The sequence below is a fragment of the Lytechinus pictus genome, chromosome 3 (assembly GCF_037042905.1).
Source record: "Lytechinus pictus isolate F3 Inbred chromosome 3, Lp3.0, whole genome shotgun sequence".
NCBI lineage: Eukaryota > Metazoa > Echinodermata > Echinoidea > Temnopleuroida > Toxopneustidae > Lytechinus > Lytechinus pictus.
In genome coordinates, this window is record NC_087247.1 from 15,452,007 (window position 1) to 15,470,869 (window position 18,863).

General features: G+C 35.6%; 1 protein-coding gene and 1 long non-coding RNA gene across 7 annotated transcripts; one reads left to right on the top strand and one right to left on the bottom strand.

Moving 5' to 3' along the window:
• Positions 1 to 642: 642 nt before the first annotated feature.
• LOC129257748 (3-beta-hydroxysteroid-Delta(8),Delta(7)-isomerase-like) lies at positions 643 to 18,012 on the bottom strand. 6 transcript variants are annotated; one of them, XR_010292953.1, is made up of 6 exons: positions 8,156 to 8,263; positions 6,535 to 6,837; positions 6,085 to 6,121; positions 5,263 to 5,405; positions 3,622 to 4,660; positions 643 to 3,471 (listed from the first exon to the last, which is right to left on the bottom strand). XR_010292953.1 is itself a non-coding variant. In XM_064096495.1 (6 exons), exons 3-6 carry the CDS (start codon positions 6,830 to 6,832, stop codon positions 4,428 to 4,430), a joined length of 711 nt encoding a protein of 236 aa, XP_063952565.1. In that variant the 5' UTR covers positions 6,833 to 6,837; positions 11,635 to 11,698; positions 17,892 to 17,954; the 3' UTR covers positions 643 to 4,427. The 6 variants fall into 6 exon arrangements, 5 of the variants coding, with proteins under 5 accessions (XP_063952565.1, XP_063952563.1, XP_063952562.1 ...); XM_064096495.1 differs by lacking the exon at positions 8,156 to 8,263 and adding exons at positions 11,635 to 11,698; positions 17,892 to 17,954 and having other exon boundaries at positions 643 to 4,660; XM_064096493.1 differs by lacking the exon at positions 8,156 to 8,263 and adding an exon at positions 17,892 to 18,012 and having other exon boundaries at positions 643 to 4,660.
• Positions 11,777 to 12,941, top strand: LOC135153539 (uncharacterized). The gene is made up of 2 exons (XR_010292954.1): positions 11,777 to 11,862; positions 12,772 to 12,941. It is a non-coding gene; the product is annotated as an uncharacterized LOC135153539 (long non-coding RNA).
• Positions 18,013 to 18,863: the final 851 nt, after the last annotated feature.

The following is an 18,863-nucleotide window of genomic DNA, read 5'->3' on the forward strand; positions in this document are numbered from 1 at the left end:
TTTCACTGACGTCACAATTTTGAACTAACCATGTGGCCACCTCCATTCCGTCCCTGAAGGATCCCAACTTTGAAATGATGGTAACTCCATACTGGGATACCAGATTGGGGTTTATTCGAAAAGTAGGTTCATTTTGATTATCCTGTATTTATCAGTATTATTTGGTATTAGATTTTTGGTTTAATTTTCCTAATTCAGTGATATGCTGTATCCCCCCCCACACCTGTATTTATTCTACTTGAAATTTCCATTTCATTGGCAATGTAAGAATATTAGATTCCTTCAGGAAAAAAAAATACTGATTCAATAAAAATGGGCATAGAATGTGTAGTTTGCATGATTCTTTTTTTTTTTTGGGGGGGGGAATCTTTGCATAGCAGGCCAAACCACATATTTTGGTCACTTTATTCAAAATGGTTTACCTGGAGAGTATTTATAAAGCAAATAGCGATTTTCTTTGACTAGTTTGTTCTGAGCCAATCAGAAACAAGGGTTTCTGGGCTTATTTATAGAAACGAGTTGTCGCTGAAAAATCACTGTGTTACATGAAATGCTCCCCGGGTTATGAAAATATTTCTGTAAAGAACAACACCGATGGAGAAAATACACCAGATGGACAAAAAAACAAATGAAACAAACAACTTTGTAAACAGCAATGATTACTTCTTATTTCTCAAATCAAATCATCACAGCACAAAATCAATTAAAACCTGATCAGAGCAAGTATCAAAACTTAAAATTCATTCAAATTGAAGGATCCATGCTATCCAAATCAAAGTTGATTCCTACTGATGCATATTGCTATAAAATGAAACTCGTATTCGATTTAAGAATCCAGGCATGTTTTGTGGGTTTGTTAAACGGTTTTTAATAGAATATTTTCCTTCTTGCTAAGCCCCACCCCTGCAAAGGAGAGCTCTGGGGAGCGTTTCATGAAAGGACATGTCAGACGTTTTATCTGACAAGTTCCCTTTTATCCGACAGTTACCATAGTTACAGCGCTTCTCATCCAATCAGAATCAATGAAAGATGTCAGATCTGACTACTTGTCGGACAAAAATATTGATGAAACGCTCCCCAGATCTCATTTCCTCTGTTATCCGAATCAGCATCACTAACATTTTTACAGTAGACAATGTTAGGCAACTGATCACAGCTCAGTACATGCCGACTATAAAGTCACATACTTTTATTTTCTGGTGAGGGTGCGGCAGCAGATGCCGAGACTGTTAAAAGGTGTTTTGCTCTGGCAAGCTACAAACCACTTTTCCTTTGTTAGGTCAATAACAATCGGCTGAAAGAACGATCGACTGATGATGTCACAGAGAGAATGACGTCTGAGCTCTCTTTTTGGGGGTGGAGCTTCGCAAATAGGAAAATATTTTCATAATCTTTTTTTATCTATGAAACATAGTTTGATTCTTAAATTGTAACATGGGTTGTATTCAGCAATATGCATCAATAAGAATCAGGTAGGATTCGGATGGCATGGAATCTTCAAACTAATGATAAAGATTCAATACTGCACATTTATATTTTGGCTTGGGGGCTTTAAGCTAAAAAAGAATATGCAGCAAAAAATTATTTCATGTGAAAATCTTTAAAATCAAGGTTAAGTGTTGATTTGTTACTACATCATTTTAAATCTGAATCTAGTATACAATAACATAAACCTAACTTTGTGACATCACAAATAAATGATCAGACTGAAAAACCCCTAACACAGATGAGCACATGCGTGACAGAGTACTAGTATAGATTGGACAAAGACCCATCTTGCTGAAATGTCAAACTCATTTTACTTCTTTCTCAGCAATTACACATTTCCCTCGAAACTCAAATGGCACATCTTGTCATTTTATTGGATTCTGTTTCTAATAACGTTCCCATTTGGGACCAAAAATGAAGTCAAGTGTATCTTTTTTTTTTATAAAAATGATAACCAAAAAAACCCCCAGTTTGAAGTGGACCACTTTATTGCTTGCTCACCATCAGATATAGAAAAAGGATATTCTAAGAGAGCATGACCTTTGACCCTAGAGCTGTTTATCCTTTACAATCTTATGGCATACAGATTCAATGAGATTATCAGACTTGCAATGTAAAAGAGTCTACAATCAATTCACAACCTACACACAAAACAGCAAGAATCTATGTACAATTGACACATATAGTTCACACATTGCATGATGGGAATGAAATTACAAAATTGAAAGTCCTATCCTCAAAATATCAACAAGATCAACATCGATCTTTGCACAGGAAAGCAATTTACCTGAAAATTGCATGTATACATGTTATGATAAACCACAGAGATATAACAGATCTCCATGGATAAACTGCCAACATTGCAAGCTAATGTCTTCACATTTAGAAAGCAAAATGTTGAGATATTGATTACTGTTATTGCAACGTAGTAAAATCATCGCAACCTAACTACAATAAAGATTGCACATGACAACCCAAACAGGGCCAAAAAGTAAAATGCATAGAACATGTACACGGACAGTCAGATTACCATAGCTCATCATGTTTGCAGTTAAAAAGATGTTTGGAAGTTGAACCTTCAAAGGAAATATGGAGCTATTGCTTTACAAGATATTTTTGCTATTCCTTGATCATTTCTTTAGATCCATGAACAAAGTAATATTTTCAGAATGGTAGACTATCAAGAATTAGTAGTTAAAACACATCAATTCTACTCATTACATCAGCACCATCTCAGTTAATTTTTTGCAACCCAATAGCATTACTCAGAAACTGTACTTGTAGAAATAGTTCATGTGCTTTCTATGTAGCAAAAATGGTAAACTTGTATACATGTAGATTTTTGTATTAACGTGTGTCAACAACAAGTATTTGAAAAGACATCATGTACCCTGTATAAGCACCATGAGCATATTTCCTTTTAACCATCTTAAATCTCTGGTCTTCCTGCATTCATACTACAACTGAATATCTAAGCTATCCTTATGGATATTTATATACATGTAGCTCATTGATACTCTACTTTCCAACCTGATTCTGCATGTATGTGCATAGTTTTTATTTTCTATGAGGTTAATTTATGGAGATGTGTTCCAAAGTTTTTTCACAATGAAATCCTTCCTAACTACAATACAGAATCAAACTTGACACAGCAAATATTAAAAATTACAGAAAAATATGATTTAAGAATCCAGCTTATACTACCTGATTTTTTCATGATTAAAACTTAATCAATTCTCTTATTCGTATTTACTCATTCCATAACATTGTCAATTCAGATATTGAAGGCATATCCAGCACATTTTGGTCATTAAAAATCAAAATAAAATGTATACCTTATCATAATTACCAATATCAATATTCCAGTTTTAGTCCTTGACTCCCATTGTGATTTTAAAAAAGTTTTTCTTTTATTCAATACAAGAGAACTGAAAGCTGAATGATTGTTTCAACATTTTTTTAACAGTTGCTCTAACCATGGACCTACTACACGTTGTAGTAGGTCCATGGTCTAACAACAAATGCTCCATGCTTCATTTTCAGTGTAGTATCTGATCCAAGCTTGTAGACAGATAGGAACCTGAACTATATTTAACATGAAGGGAAATAGTGTGGTGTTCATTCGGGTAGGACTCGATGTTACCGAATGATAATTATCTATGAAGGGACATTTGGCGCAATATCGGGAATTAAACTCATTTTTCAGATTTAGGGTTCATTGTGATTTCATTCAAGACATACTTTGAAGACACGTAGGAATTCAAACTGAAGCACTTGTTGACAGAGTACCTGCTATAAACACCCTGGGCCAGTATTCTCAAACATTCATCCTTCAAGTTATCTACCTTCATTTGATAGCTAAACCATGTTTCCCAGACACTCCTTAAATCAATTTTGAATGGAACAAATTCATCCCCACTGACCAGCATGCAAAAAAATGTGGGTTATGATGATGCACAGGTAAATTGCCAACTCGTCCACTCACCACATGGTCTACTTTCATTTAGTCTAACGCCATTTCGTCCATCAACATTTCGTCTAACAACCATTTGGTACAATCATCACTTCGTCTAATCACCATTTCGTCTAAGACCATTTCGTCTCATAACCAGTTGGTCTAATATCCATTTCATTTTCATTCATTTTGCAAAATCTAACACTTAGTCCAATTTGACCAAATGGTATATGGACTAAATGGCCATTGGACCGACTGGTTATTAGACGAAATGGCATTAGACTGAACGAAAGTTGACCATGTGGTGAGTGGACGAACTGATGGTAGACGAGTTGGCAATTGGAAGAATTGGCATTAGACAAATTGGAAATAAACCGCTGATGCACCGCTCATTTTTTACTGTCATAACAACTAAAACAAAAAAGATAAAACTCTTGAGAATATTGGCCCTGAGCAAAAAGCACAAATTCATCTCCGTGTGGCGCTAGTACTTTTTCTTTTTGTTGCCTGGTGCTTTTTTAGTTGACTGTTGAGAGGATTGGTCCAAGCTGGCTTGAGCAGCAGAGAGATGACCAAAGCAATGAATGATGTTAATGATGGGGATAATAACCCAAGGAACGTTGAAGGAAATGAAATATACCCAGAAGTAGAGAGGATCACCATACTTGCAATGAGCGAGACCATCGCGGTACTCCGTCATGAAGAAAATGATCGTACCTGAATTTTCAGGAAAATATAAACAACGGAAAGAAAGGACATTTTATTTTCAACACAATTGACAATTATCAAAAAATCCTTTTCCCATTCCCCCCAAAAGAGAGAAAGGGTGAAATGTAACGAAATTCTTGAAGGGGATGGGGCTCTGAAGATTGTGACAGTAATAAAGTTGTCAGTTCACTTTATGGTTAGATTTTCATTTCAATATTGAAATATCCCACAAATTGAAAATTTGTTGTGATACATAATATTCAGAAGGCCTATCATTTACTTTGCATTTCCTTGTTGAAATTCTTTTACCCCTGGATAGTGGTCGTGGATAATGCAAATTACTTTTAAAATTGAAATACATAAAGATAAAAACAATAATATACAAAAATTTAAAAATTTAAGAATCCTTTTTCAATTGCAATATTTTATAAAATAATATTTTAAGCTTCCTTCACAGTATACTAATATTTCTTAGAACTGCAAGGAATAACACATGAATAAGCATAAATAACAACAATTGATGAAAAAAGCTGGAAAAACAACACATAAATAACAATGATAACAAATTAATCAACTGGTGCATTTAAAGTAAGAGGTGCAGTAATTCATACCATATAGCTGGCCAGTGGAAACCAAGAGCTGAAGGAGATATCTGCTTGGAGATCGTCTAAGGTAAGCAAGAATGATGAGGAAACAAGCTGGTCCTTCAAGCCAGGCGGTAACTGATTCTACACATACAGTGCAGTTATCACCGCTGAAAACGAAAAAAAAAGAGAATACATGATAAATAAAGTGAGAATGATGTTCGTCATTTTATTGCTATCCAAGTTCACTGATATTCTTTTTAATGTTGAAAACTGAACTGCCACAATCAGTAGCATCAGCTCAAGAAAACGTCTTGATATAATGATATATGCTCACTGTAGTGTAAAATCAGTAAAAAGCATTCATTCAATTTCCCCCCCCCAAAAAAAAAAAAATATATATATATATATATAATAATAATAATAATAATAAATAAATAAATAAAATAATAATAATAAACTTGGTACACATTCAAGGGTTAAATGATGATCACACACCCAGAACATTTTTTTCAGGAACAAGCTGGTATGTCTTTGGGGCCCAGTTACATACTATAAATTATCATTACACCATATATAGTAGAATAAAGAGAAGGCATACAAAACTCCAATGCCAATGAGAGGGGGCACTGAGTGACTGAGGCCAATCACAATGGTGTCCATGAGACCATGGCTTTGGTAGCTCTTGAGTAATTAATGTAAGTTGTCTAGAGCTCTTGAATGCAACAATGACCCCTTTGTGCATTGTAGATGTCAGACCTGCCCCCCCCCCTCCCTCCATCATATTTGGACTTCAAATGATCTGATCATAAGCCAGAAAATAAGGGAAACGTATAAATGAATACTTACATAACATAACGACTGTCTCCTTTCCCATATTCCTTCCCTGAAAGGATCAAAATATAGTTCAGTGAAGCAATTAGATAAATTTATACCACAATAGGGAAATAAATTATGCAGAAGTCCAGGCTAACCTAAGCTAAATGTGTTGGCTTTGTGGCCTGAAAAAACTATGGTTAAGGGGATGAAGAATAAGAAATACATGTATACACTGAAGATTAATAAGCATTTATTAAAATAAATATAACATGTCTGAACACTTGCATATCAAACTTATACAAGGCAATAGTGAACCATCATTATAAATCAAAGCATAAGTTTAGATAACATTAGGCCTACACTATGAATATACTTGCTTTTAAAACAGTTTTGATACTTCTTCATTTGAACCCAGCTAAAACAAGCTCTGCGAAAGTGACTGAAAATAATTTACTACAAAATTTAAAGCTGAAAACTTACAGATCTGGCCCAAGAAGTCGGTCTTGCTGGGGATAGTCTGGTAGAAAACACTGAAATAACCTTCTAGGATACAGTGTATCATCCCACATAGACCAAACCAAGCCAACATAGCCCTCTGACCCACGGGAATGGGACGTCCGTGGAAATCCTTGGCAGTCATCAGCCATACTGTGATCAAGATGATGGCAAAGCCTGGTAATGCAATGCTCAGTATGGTCCCTGTGGTCATAGAGTTAGGGATGTAGTCCTTCACGAAGAGACTCGGTGGGTTGAACGGGTGGTTCGTGTTGGAAGCCATCTTGTCTAGAAACAATAATAAAATAAGATTTACTAAGATTTACTTTAGGAAGTCAGGATGATGAAGGGTCATTTCACACAAATTCTGACCACTATTTTGAAAAGTTGCTTCTCCGTACCAAGCAAGGAAGTAATGTGATTAGTCAGTTGTGTGAATGTTTCATAAAGCTGTTCGTAAGATACAAATGACTTTATGCATGACTGGTGATCCTTTCTTATGCTAAGTGATATCTCTATGCAATTGAGTTATAACCTAAGAACATGTTCCAGTCGTTCGTAACTTTACGAACAGCTTTATGAAACACCCACAGGACAGTCCCGGTCCCACCATGCCTGAACAATGGAGGACAAGCCAACTCACCAATCACAAGAAAACTAACCTTCTTCCATCATGTCATACATATTAAGTTAATCACCTACCTACATGTACACATATCATTTCATCATATTGAATCCCAAATGACACACATCAATTTTCAATACTCGTATATGGCTACTGTGTGAAGCTAAAGCGAAAAATACCACTGGCAACGCGCAGTTTGGCATGAACACAGAAGCAGGCCGATACAATGACATCATAGAATCATATTACAAATCACCATTTCGTTTATTCAACCTTTTTTCAAACACGATTCTGCAGAAATTCTACATGCCCTTTCACGTCCTTTGTGCTTTCAAACAGGTAGTAGAATCATCATTGTTTTACTATTAAAGTTATGATAACCTTAAATGAATGTGTGTTTTACATGATACAAATATTATTATATGTTCTGAATATGAGGATTAATAATTCATCAGGTTGTTGCGACTTTCGTTCTACATTATAGCAATGATTTATGGATCAAATGAAAATCATATATGAAGGCAATCCAAACTAGTACTATACTTAGTATAGTGTGACTAAACTCTGCAAAGATTACTGCATTCAATAGACAACAAAAAAGGAGTAGCTTGATAGTTTCATTAATATCAAGAACAATCTTTACCAAGTGAAGAAGAGTTAAGTCACAAGAGCACCTTGGAACAGCTTGTACACAAAATGAACCTTAAAATCAACAAGAGAATTACCTGGTACATCACTGAAGTGTGTAAGAAGCTAAACTATTAATAGATTGTAATCTGATGTTGTACCCTAGCCCTATCAATGTAAAGTTGTGATACAGTGTCTAGGAATGCATGTTCACACAAAAGCAGAAACTATCAACTCCAAATCCTCCATAAGTCTGCCAGACGTTTATCTCTTCATATATGTATGCCCAATGTGGGTTAGGAATAGGTCATAAAACATGCATATTAGCTTTTTTTATTTTCCCTAATAACTCACCCTACGCAATCGCTCCTGATCATCTAATGAATCAAAGAATCAATGTGGGTTTGTACTGTGACCATGATGTGACTGCCTTTGCCTTATGATGTTATCATCATATGGTTCAAAGGTCTTTATCCTACAAAAACCTTATCATCAGAATATATGCAAACAGTGACCCTAAGCCTACAAGGGGGGGGGGGGGGGCAATTGAGGTAACAATATTCATTTTACCCTATTCTAACTCTGTTATTTCAGAACAGATTTTTACATGGGGGGGGGGGGTAATTTGGCCCTCCCCTCCTTCAAATCTCAGCCATCGAATGCATGATTCAGATTGGCACAAAATATACATGTGAATTGAGCCAGAAGTAAACTACAAGACTGTACAATTTTCAAAATATTATTTATAATTATCCAAATACATGTAAGTGTATGAAATTATGTTTTTGACTTTAATTCATTTTAAATGGCTAGTACATGTACCATGCTAATTTTGGTTGAAAATATTCATTTTGAAATTTCTTAGAAACATAGAATTTAGAAGTGTTTTTAATGAATTTCATTAAGGACCCTTTTGCGATCATAAACAGCATTTATATAAATCCATTTAAACCAGCAAAATTAATAAATAATTGCACAGATATTTTCGTGCAAGCTTGAATTAACAAAATCTACATTTTTGCCATATTTTTATTTCCTGTTTATGTGACCCAATTTCCCAATTCTAATTCAGCATTTGGCTCCAAAAGTTTTTAAAAATATCAAAAAAGATAATTATTATTATCAAAATAATTGTCAATGCCATTTTCCTCTGCAAATTGAAAAAAGAAATTAAATTCATAATCTGGAAATAAAAAAATAATCTAATCTTTCTATGGAATTACGACCCTCCTGACATCATTCAGGCTGTTAATATGGTTAAGAAAGAAAACTCAATTAAAGCATATTGTCAATTGTTGAAACTTATTAATTATCAAGCGGTTAATATGCATTTAACTTACAATGTTGTACTATGTGCTTACAATTCCAATCTGTCAATTTCACTTAAAATCAATAGCTTCAGTCTAGTCTGCAGGCACAGACCCTGATTGAAACTGATCAATAACTGGGTATCCATGCAAAGACTAGTTGAGAGAGGTCCTTCAGTATGTACACAAGGCATTAAAGGCTGCACAATCAGATCCTTAACTCGAATGAAGGTTTGCACAGCAGACTAGCTTTGGTCTGGATCTTTAATGTCTTTATAGAAAAAAACAACCATGCTTTTGGGGGATTTATTCAACAATTTCTGACTTTGACAGATGGTACCCCACTAGCACTCACACTAATGCAAGGTTTGTATGAAGACGAAATCCGTACAGTGAATGTCTTGTGACTGCTGATTTTCAAAAAGTCGGCAAACATTGCTTCATAACAGAAGAAATGTTTGCCGTAAATCTGTCTATAAAGACCGAATAAACTATGTAATGACTGTAATGAAATACATTTTATTTTGAGTTTTGAAGAAATTGATTAAAATTGAAATCACTTTGTTTGGTTAATGGTTTTGATGAGATTTGACTGTAGAGATTATGAGATGTATGATAGTGCTAATCAAATTCACAATCTTAATTCAGACCATTAGCATTTTTTTTTACTTTGTCCAAATTTTTCATATGCACAATCCTTTTGTTATTTTGTTAAAGATAAATTCAAGTTGTGGGGACGATCTCAAAATGACTTTTTACAGAATTTAATATAATGATCACCAAAGTGTCTGTTTGTATGAATAAAAAATATGTGCCAAAGGATTCTGGAAGAAATTGTGTAATTGCTGAGAAATAAGCAAAATAAGCGCGGATTCTGTCACTTCCGTCGGGTCTTTATTCCAGCAATAATAATACACTGTCCCACGTGTGCCTATCTGTGTTGGCGATCTTCAGTGTGATCGTTTTTAAGCTTAGATATTATGATTTCACAAAGTTCAGTTTATGTAACTGTACCAGATCTAGATCCACGATGATATAGTAATACTTAACCTTGGTTTTACAGACTTTCTCACGATATCTGTATTTTACTGCAACTCCTGTCATTTAGCTTTAAAATAAGGGGGCAATTAAAACTAATACTTTCAGAAAAATCATTGCAGTTCATCATCAATGATGGACCTTCTTCCAAAAATATTCCAGCATACCGGAAGACTTCAGCAGAAACAGGATCAAGGAAGCCAGATTTATCAACCACCTCGCCTTTCTCAAAAGGTGCAGGGATTCAGGGGTTATCCCCTGCGGATTGGTGCTCCATGCACCTGTCCGTTAAACTTTGCTCATTCTCCTGAAGATGACTTCTTCTTCTTCTTATGTTTGTTTGAGTGGCGATTAGTCATATTTGACTATTGTCGCCATTGACATTATTAATAAAAAATCTCACTTCTCACATAATAATATTATTACCAATATGATGTATACATATATAAAATATTTTTTTTGTATCCTTCTGATATGAAAGAGGATAATTATGATATGTACAAAAGTTTGCAGTAACTCTTGTCAAAATGGCATATAAACAAAACTTCACCAAAAACAAACCGCTATCTTCAGCTCAGTTCCAACTAGTTGCGCTTGCCCTGCCCTTTCAAAGATGCAATCATACCGGTCAGCACGGTACATTGTGCCGATTTTTCGGACATAAATGCCTAGGTCACCCATGCATAGACGAGGGGGCGCTAGTGTACCTGTGCTTACAGATGGGTTAAACATTAAAATAATTTGTTTCTTTTTTTTAAACAACAACAACAACAAGGCGAAAACACTTGTGGGCTTTGTTAGTTATATGTGCAGAATATATCATATTGTATATATTATATCATACATTATTATGTATATATATATATTTTTTCTTCTTTTCACATTAGACTTGTACAAGCATATCCATTCATATTTCTTATAGACAATACAATATTAAAATAGTACATCACTCCTTACTAAAACGTTTCGTTCTTGAAACGAAACGTAAAAATGCTTTCTGTATCCCTGGGTCATCTTTTTTTAAATACTCCATTATTTGTCCTGGCTGTGATTCATTCAATTCTACAAGGAGCATTGATCTTTCAATTATATATTTTGGACAATGTAAAAGATAATGTCTGACAGTTTCTACCTCAGGACATCTATCACAAAACCCTGTTGGATGGATCCCTAATCTTAGTAGATCTTGGTTAAGACCAGCGACTCCAAAACGGAGACGATGGAGTACAGTTTCCTGTCTTCCTAGATTACATTTATATGTGGATAGCACTGATGGTTGCAATTCTTTCAGTGCTGAGTTAGTTTTATTCCATCTTTCTTGCCAAATTATCTTACAACTTTTTGAAATAAGTTGCATAATTTCTGATAATGTTATTTGATTATGAATTTCTATTTTGTTTGATAAAGCTTTTTTTGCGCAGGAGTCTGCTATTTCATTTCCTTTTATTCCACAGTGACCAGGGATCCACTCCAGGTATACCTCTATACCTTTATATTTGAGTCTTGTACTAATAGTTAGAATTTCTGTAATGATAGGATCGTCTTTCCGATTCTGTAAAGATAAAAGTGCACTTAATGAATCACTGAAAATAACAACACCTGTATATATATCTAAATATTCTATCCATTCCAGTGCGAGAACAATCGCAATTAATTCAGCCCTATAGGAGGACGTGAAATTCGATAGTCTTTTGCCTTGGTAACAGGAAAAATAAGGTACATAAAAAGCAGCTGAGCTAATCCCCTTTTCAGGGGCTTTGGATCCATCAGTGTATATATGGAGTTGGTGTGACCATTTTGTATGTATCAATTCCAAACTCAATTGTTGTAATTGTATTGGATGATCCGATTTCTTAATTTGTGATCTCAATTCAGTAGATACAACTGGTGGACAAAATAACCAAGGTGGAAAGGATGGAGAAATAATATTTTCGATACTAATTTCTTTTCCTATCTTGGATTGGAGCCTGTAACCAAACGGTTTACTAACATTCTTACCTTTAAGATAATCGAACTGCCAGCATGGTTTGATTCGTGTTATTAATGGGTGATTATTATGTCTTTCTATATTTTGTCTATACTTGCTTGATAACATTTGCCTTCTTAAATCTAAAGGGGGTTCTCCCATTTCCACCTGCAGTGAAACTAACGATGTTAATGGCAGCCCACCAGCACATATTCTGAGTGCCTGATATTGCACCGAGTCTAACAATTTTTTTGTAGTTACTGGAGCACTATCATAAGCTTGACAACCATAATCAAAAATTGATCTAATAATTGCCCTGTAAACCATAAGTAAGGACTTAGATGAACTTCCCCATTTAGTTCCTGTTAAACTTCGCAATATATTTAATTTCCTTTTACTTCTTGAAACTACGTTCTCTATATGGGGATGCCAAGACAATTTACTATCAAATATCATTCCAAGGAAACGGTGATTATTTTTATAAGTGAGTATACTCCCTTCAAACTTGATTGTTGGAGGGGTAACGTTTGAAAGCTTAGTAAAAAATACCGGAACAGTCTTCTCAATAGAAAAATTGAAGCCCCAGTCTTTAAACCAGGTACATAATACATCTAGATAAGTTTGTATCCTTAATCTAATATTCTCTACATTTTTTCCAGAAAACCATACTGCACAATCATCAGCATATATGGATAATGTCACTTCAGGATCAATTGGAATATCTCTCATCATGACATTATATAGAAGGGGACTCAGAACACTCCCCTGGGGGAGTCCGTTATGGATTTGAAATGTTCTGGATTCAGTATTTGTAACTCTTACCTGAAAGGTACGTTCTGTTAGATAATTTTCTAAAAAATGTAACATTTTTCCTCCTATACCACATTGAGTGAGTTTGTACAGTAATCCATCAATCCAAAGACTGTCATAAGCCTTTTCGACATCCAAAAATACTGCAAGAGTGTGCTCACTGCAATTGATAGATTTTTGAATGTCATTTTCTAATAAAACAATATTGTCAGTAGTACTACGACCTTTTCTAAAACCACTGATGAAATTAGGCAATAAGTTATTTTTATCCATGTACCATTGCAATCTGTCTTTTATCATACGCTCTATAACTTTGGCAAAACAAGATGTAAGTGATATTGGTCTATAGGAGATAACATTTTTTGAGTCCTTACCAGATTTCAAGATTGGTACTAAAATTGAGTGTTTTAGAGAACTCGGGATATCCCCGGATTCCCATATTCTATTAATAATGGTCAACATAATTTCTTTTGTGCTTTTTGGCATATTTTCGTATACAATGTATGGAATATTATCTTTTCCTGGAGCAGCAAATTTACTAGATATAACTGCTTTCTCAAATTCATTCATCGAGAAAGGTTCATTAATAACATGTTCATTTTGGTAGAAAGAATTTTGTACTTCCTTGGTTAATGTTTTATTGGAATCTTTATTTTTTTGTCCTAAGGATTGGAAATAAGTTCCAAAAATCTCTACTCTCTCTGTTAAGGACGTAATGGCTTTACCTTTCTCAATCAAAATAGGCATATTTTGTGATTTTTTGACAGGTACACCATTTAAACGTTTTATACATGACCATATCTTTGTCTCTGGCATGAATCTGTCTAGTCTTCTGCAAAAAGCTTGCCAATATTCTCTTTCCGCTTTCCGGAGAACTCGTTGGGCTTCTGCCTTCTTTTTTTTGTATTCGTTAATTCTATCAAGTGTGATTTTTCTTGATAGGTGGTTTCTTATTCTATTTCTTTCTTTAATCTTTTCAGTACATTCCTTGTTCCACCATGGGACAGGATTTTTCCCCGTCTTTCTTTTTTTCGGGACTGCTTCATGAATACATTCCTTCAAGCGTTCCATAAATGAATAAAAAATGTTCTTAATACCATCTTCAGATTTAATTATTTCATTTTTTATGATATTTTCACATTTGTATGCAAATATGGGCCAGTTAACATTCTTGAAAGAAATATGTTCATGAGGCATGTTATCTTTGGCCTGATTACTTAGATTTTCATGATTTTTACCTTTCTTTCCAAGTGTTATTTGTATAATAATTGGAAAATGATCGCTCCCAAAGGAATCTTCCATAACCTTCCATATCGCCTTACCGGCCAGTGATGGGGAGGACATACATAGATCTAAGCACGAAAGCTTTCCAGTACAAGGATCAAGTCTAGTTCCTGTTTTATCATTCAATACTATTAAGTTATTCTCATATATAAATTGCTCAATGGCTTGTCCATTTCTGTCGGTTTTGTCACTGCCCCAGAGGGTACTATGAGCGTTGAAATCACCTAAGATTATTAGGTTATCTGTTTCATTAACATTCTTCAACAATGTGTTTAGAATTGATTCGTTTAATTTTTTGCATGGATTATAAAAGTTGATGATAGATATTTTTTTATTGGTGACATATATGTTCACATGTTGTAATTCTAGACTTGAATCATTGATTGGATCTTCGTACTTAATCCTATCATGAATATATATTGCACAACCCCCTCTTCGTTGACCTTCCCTATTTCTTGGGAGGCATGTATAATTTGGAATACAAAGTGAACTATTATCATAAAACCACGTTTCTTGAACACAAATTAAATCATATTCTTTATTTATTTTTAGATGATTAAGTAGCTCTTGTCCGTGCCCTAATAAGCCCTGAGAATTCCATTGAAGAATGGAAAGTAGGGCAAGGAAAGCGTTAGTTCCTGCGTTGTTGAGTTATGATTTCCTTTTTTTGTTGCCGCAATCTTCTTGCAGCGGTTAAAATTAAAGCATTTATTTCTTCTTCTTCTCTCCCTTCAGTTAATGACATAATCAATTGACATATAAAAACAACAATTTGCTCATCACTAGCTAGACTTATGAAATTAGGTGTGGTGTTCTTTGCCGATGTACCGGCTGACCTGGTAGCCTGGTCTTTAACTGCAGACAGTGGCGTATCCCTTTGTTGGGTGTCGACAGGGAGGTTAGTCTCCATAGGTAGTTCACTTGAAACTGTTTCTACCTGTGTATTTGTAACTTTACTCTGGTCATCTGTTAAGTTGGTTTTTTCTCTTAACTTAGGTACTGATTGGGAACATTCTTTAGCATCTTCAGTGACTGTCTGTGTGACCCTTTTTTCACTTTGTGTTTTCCAGACCTGGGATGCTTCAGCATATGTTAGCTTTCTTATTATCTTTATTTCTTGTACTTCTTTTGCTTTTTTTGCCTGCTGGCATCCTTTAAATGCAGCGGAGTGTTCACCTCCACAATTGGCACATATTGGTGTCAATTTCTTTGGGCATTGATCAAAATTATGGTGATCTCCACATCTAACACATCTAATCTGAGATCTACATATATCAGCAGTGTGACCATACCTTTGACACTTAAAACATCTGAATACAGGAGGGATATATGGTTTTACTATAAACATCTGGTAGCCTAGATTGACATTCTGAGGGAGATCTGCCCGACTAAAAGTAAGAATCACACTCCTCAAGGGAATAAAAGTAGGCTGATTGATATCAACATCTTCTCTTTCTTTGTCATTTTTGTTTCTCTGATATTTCTTTACTATTCTTTTTACTGCTGTCACTTTCTGGTCCCTCAATTCTTCAAGAATATCCTCTTCTGATGTTTCAGTTGGGACACCATATATCACTCCTTTAATTCCCGACCTACTTTCCGTGACCTTTACTGGTATATTACCAATGTTTTGCATCTGTGCGATGGATTTCATTTGCTTTAGGTTGATACACTTTACCAGCAACCCAGTGCTAATTGGTTTGATAAACTCTACTGGTTGTGAACTCACGTCTCTGATCGCTCTTTTAACTTTTAAGGGATCAATATTCCTTAAATTCAATTTCTTCTGTCTATCTATAGGTGCTATAAATAGCTTGAAATCAGACAATCTTTTGGTCGAAGTAAAACCTGGAGTACGATATGATGTATTCGAGTCAGAGTCTGACGATGCATTTTGATTAATATTTTCAATTGTAATCTCGTCACTCTTTTCTCTTTTTCTTTTTTCTGGTTGGTACGAAGTGCTTTTTTTTCGACGTGGTCTTTGTATCATCCAAATATTATCTTCATCCGTACTCGTTATTGTGTGGTCCGGCTCGGATGCCGCCGGCCCAGTCGCCATGATTGGCCTTTGGTAAAAGGGCGGGAAATTTGAATGTTAGTACGGTGCGTATATAGGTGCGACCTGCGACATAAAGTAAGTGTGAAGTGCTTAAAAAGCCCACAAATGTTCGCTTACCCTGTCACTTGACCATATAGCGATGTTCCAAATGCACAATTTAGACTAACAACGCGGTATTGGTATAATTTACAGAATTTTCCTGATATTTTCCTGATTTTTTCAGAGAAAGTGAATTGCACGTCCTACTATTGCCACGTAGGTCCAAATCAAAAACAAGAACACACTTGTAGGTTTGCATGGTGGAGTTTATGTGTAGTATGAAAAAGGGAAAGGAAATAGTAACATCGAGTAACCTCTCTCATTTCATCCTGCTACTACTCAAACCATATTCAGCTCATCTCATCTGGTTTACAGTCCTTCTCAGGACTTTACTCACTTTCACGAAAATAATACTTCTACATGTAATTTCTTCTTTTCATCCTTTCTCATCTTTCCATTTCAATCTTTCTGCCTGTATTTCCTTCCCTTCTTCATATTATACACACGGTGAACCGTAAACCTTCTCAAAACCTGGTATTAGACTGATATATCTGCCGTTTCAAACTTTCGGAGGAGTTTTTTAATATTTTCTAATTTTTTTTCCTCCTGTTTATACACAGGCAGATGTCTGCCGTTCCATTGGGCTCGTAATGATGTATGTTTTTAAAGTTATTGCATTTATCGGTGTCTATATTTTATCATGGGAATTGCGCATACAATGAATCAAGAATCTAGTTTTTAAAATACCGACAAGCTGAATTAAGGTTGTGAATTGTATTAGCAACACCAATGGCCTTCTTTTAATTTCCGTGGAAGAGACATGTGAAGCCACTTTCCAGGCTGAGGCAGGGTAAGCTATTTTTCTCTTTTTTATGTACTTTTTGTATAAAAAATATTTAAAAAAATGAAACTCTTTTCACCAGAAAAAGCCCTGGTGAGTAGCGGAAAGAGTTTCGGCTAACATTATTCACGTTATGAAGCGACGTTGACCGACAACTCGAAAATCCACTGCGTAAACATGCTCGTAGACGTAGTGCGAGGAATAGTATTATTTACTAGTATGCCTCGCAATACGTGAGTGGATAAGGCCTAGTCTTGAGGACGCAATGATGATGTTTTTTTATATACTGTCATATGATATATAAAAAAAAACATCATCATTGCGTCCTCAAGACTAGATAAGGCCAAACAATCAAGCATTTGTTCCAAAGAAAACGAGAAAATAAGCCAAACATTGCCACCCAAACTTATTTTGCCACACATGGAGTACTAACTGAGAACAATTTATATCATAACCATGTTCATTGAATGATGGCTCCCCCCCCCCCCCCCCCCCCCCCCGGTGGGTGATTGGATCAATTATTAACGAGATCTACCGTCTACCGACACAGAAATGAAGGCGTGGGACAACGGACAAGTGCACCGCCACCACCAGTTCATTCTCCCACAGACCACACCATGTCCATGACCAGGCATCCGAAATTCATCATTCGTATTAGAATTGGAGTTCCTCATTGGTAAGAGTTCCATATGCACCCCCACTAAAATTGAAAATAAAAACATAGAGAAGAGATGGTCACTTACATAACTTTTCCCCGCAGTGCAGTGGCCAGTGCACCTTACTCAATCCTCACTCAGCTAGCTAGCTCAGTAAAGTCATGCATATGTATATAACGCGTATACGGCTGGCGCGATTTGCTCGTCCAATCACCGCGCTCATTTATTTCACTTCACCCCGCCCCTACTTTCATCCAGCCATACATCTTTAATACAAAGACTTACAATGAATTTGATCGAATCAATCGTAACTATGGACGGCCAGCAACGTCAATATGTATTTTTCATGTTTGTTCAAAATATTTTCTAACTATGATGTATATTCATGCATTCATTGTTTTCTTGAAAATTCACTGTGCTTCTCTTTGTTTACAACTAGGACATTGTGCAAATTTTCTACAGCAAAAATTATGACACTAATGGATTTCCATAGAGTTACAATTAATCGGATCAACGCATATTAGTATATATCTCTATGGATCAACGTAACTCTTTGAAAGACGAGGCCCTGATCAGTGCCTTCATATCTGAGAATGACGTCTGACGTCATCAATTTCCTTTCTTTGTATTCTACCATTTTCCCGAAGACGGAAATACATTCGAAATTTCCGTGGGACCGATCCCCAAATTTGGATTGTGGAGTTCATCAAGTTCAACAGAAATACTGTATCGAAAATGGTAAAATACGGGGGAAAAATGATGACGTCATCACTTAAAGAAGACGCATAGGCATGGGCCATGGGTACTTGTTTTTGATTTATCCTTTTATCGCTTCTTTCAGTGAGATTTACAAACAATAGTCAGGGGCCGCGGATTAACGGTTTTCAAAGTGGGGGGGCTGAGCCAAAAGTGGGGGGGGGGGGGGGCTGACCATGCTAAAAATCACAATCATATGGTCATTTTTACATTTTTGTACACGGTTTTGGAAAAAAGTGGGGGGCTGAAGCCCCCCAGCCCCCCGGTTCCGCGGCCCCTGACAGTGAAATACAAACATAAATA

Bases quoted from the DNA above. Each gene is read 5' to 3' on its own strand.
- LOC129257748 (XM_064096493.1), bottom strand. From the start codon at position 6,832: ATGGCTTCCAACACGAACCACCCGTTCAACCCACCGAGTCTCTTCGTG. The intron at 6,122-6,534 runs GTAAGTTTTCAG...TGATCCTTTCAG, and splicing joins CGACTTCTTGGGCCAGATCT to GGAAGGAATATGGGAAAGGA. The intron at 4,661-5,262 runs GTATGAATTACT...CTGAAAATTCAG, and splicing joins TTCCACTGGCCAGCTATATG to GTACGATCATTTTCTTCATG.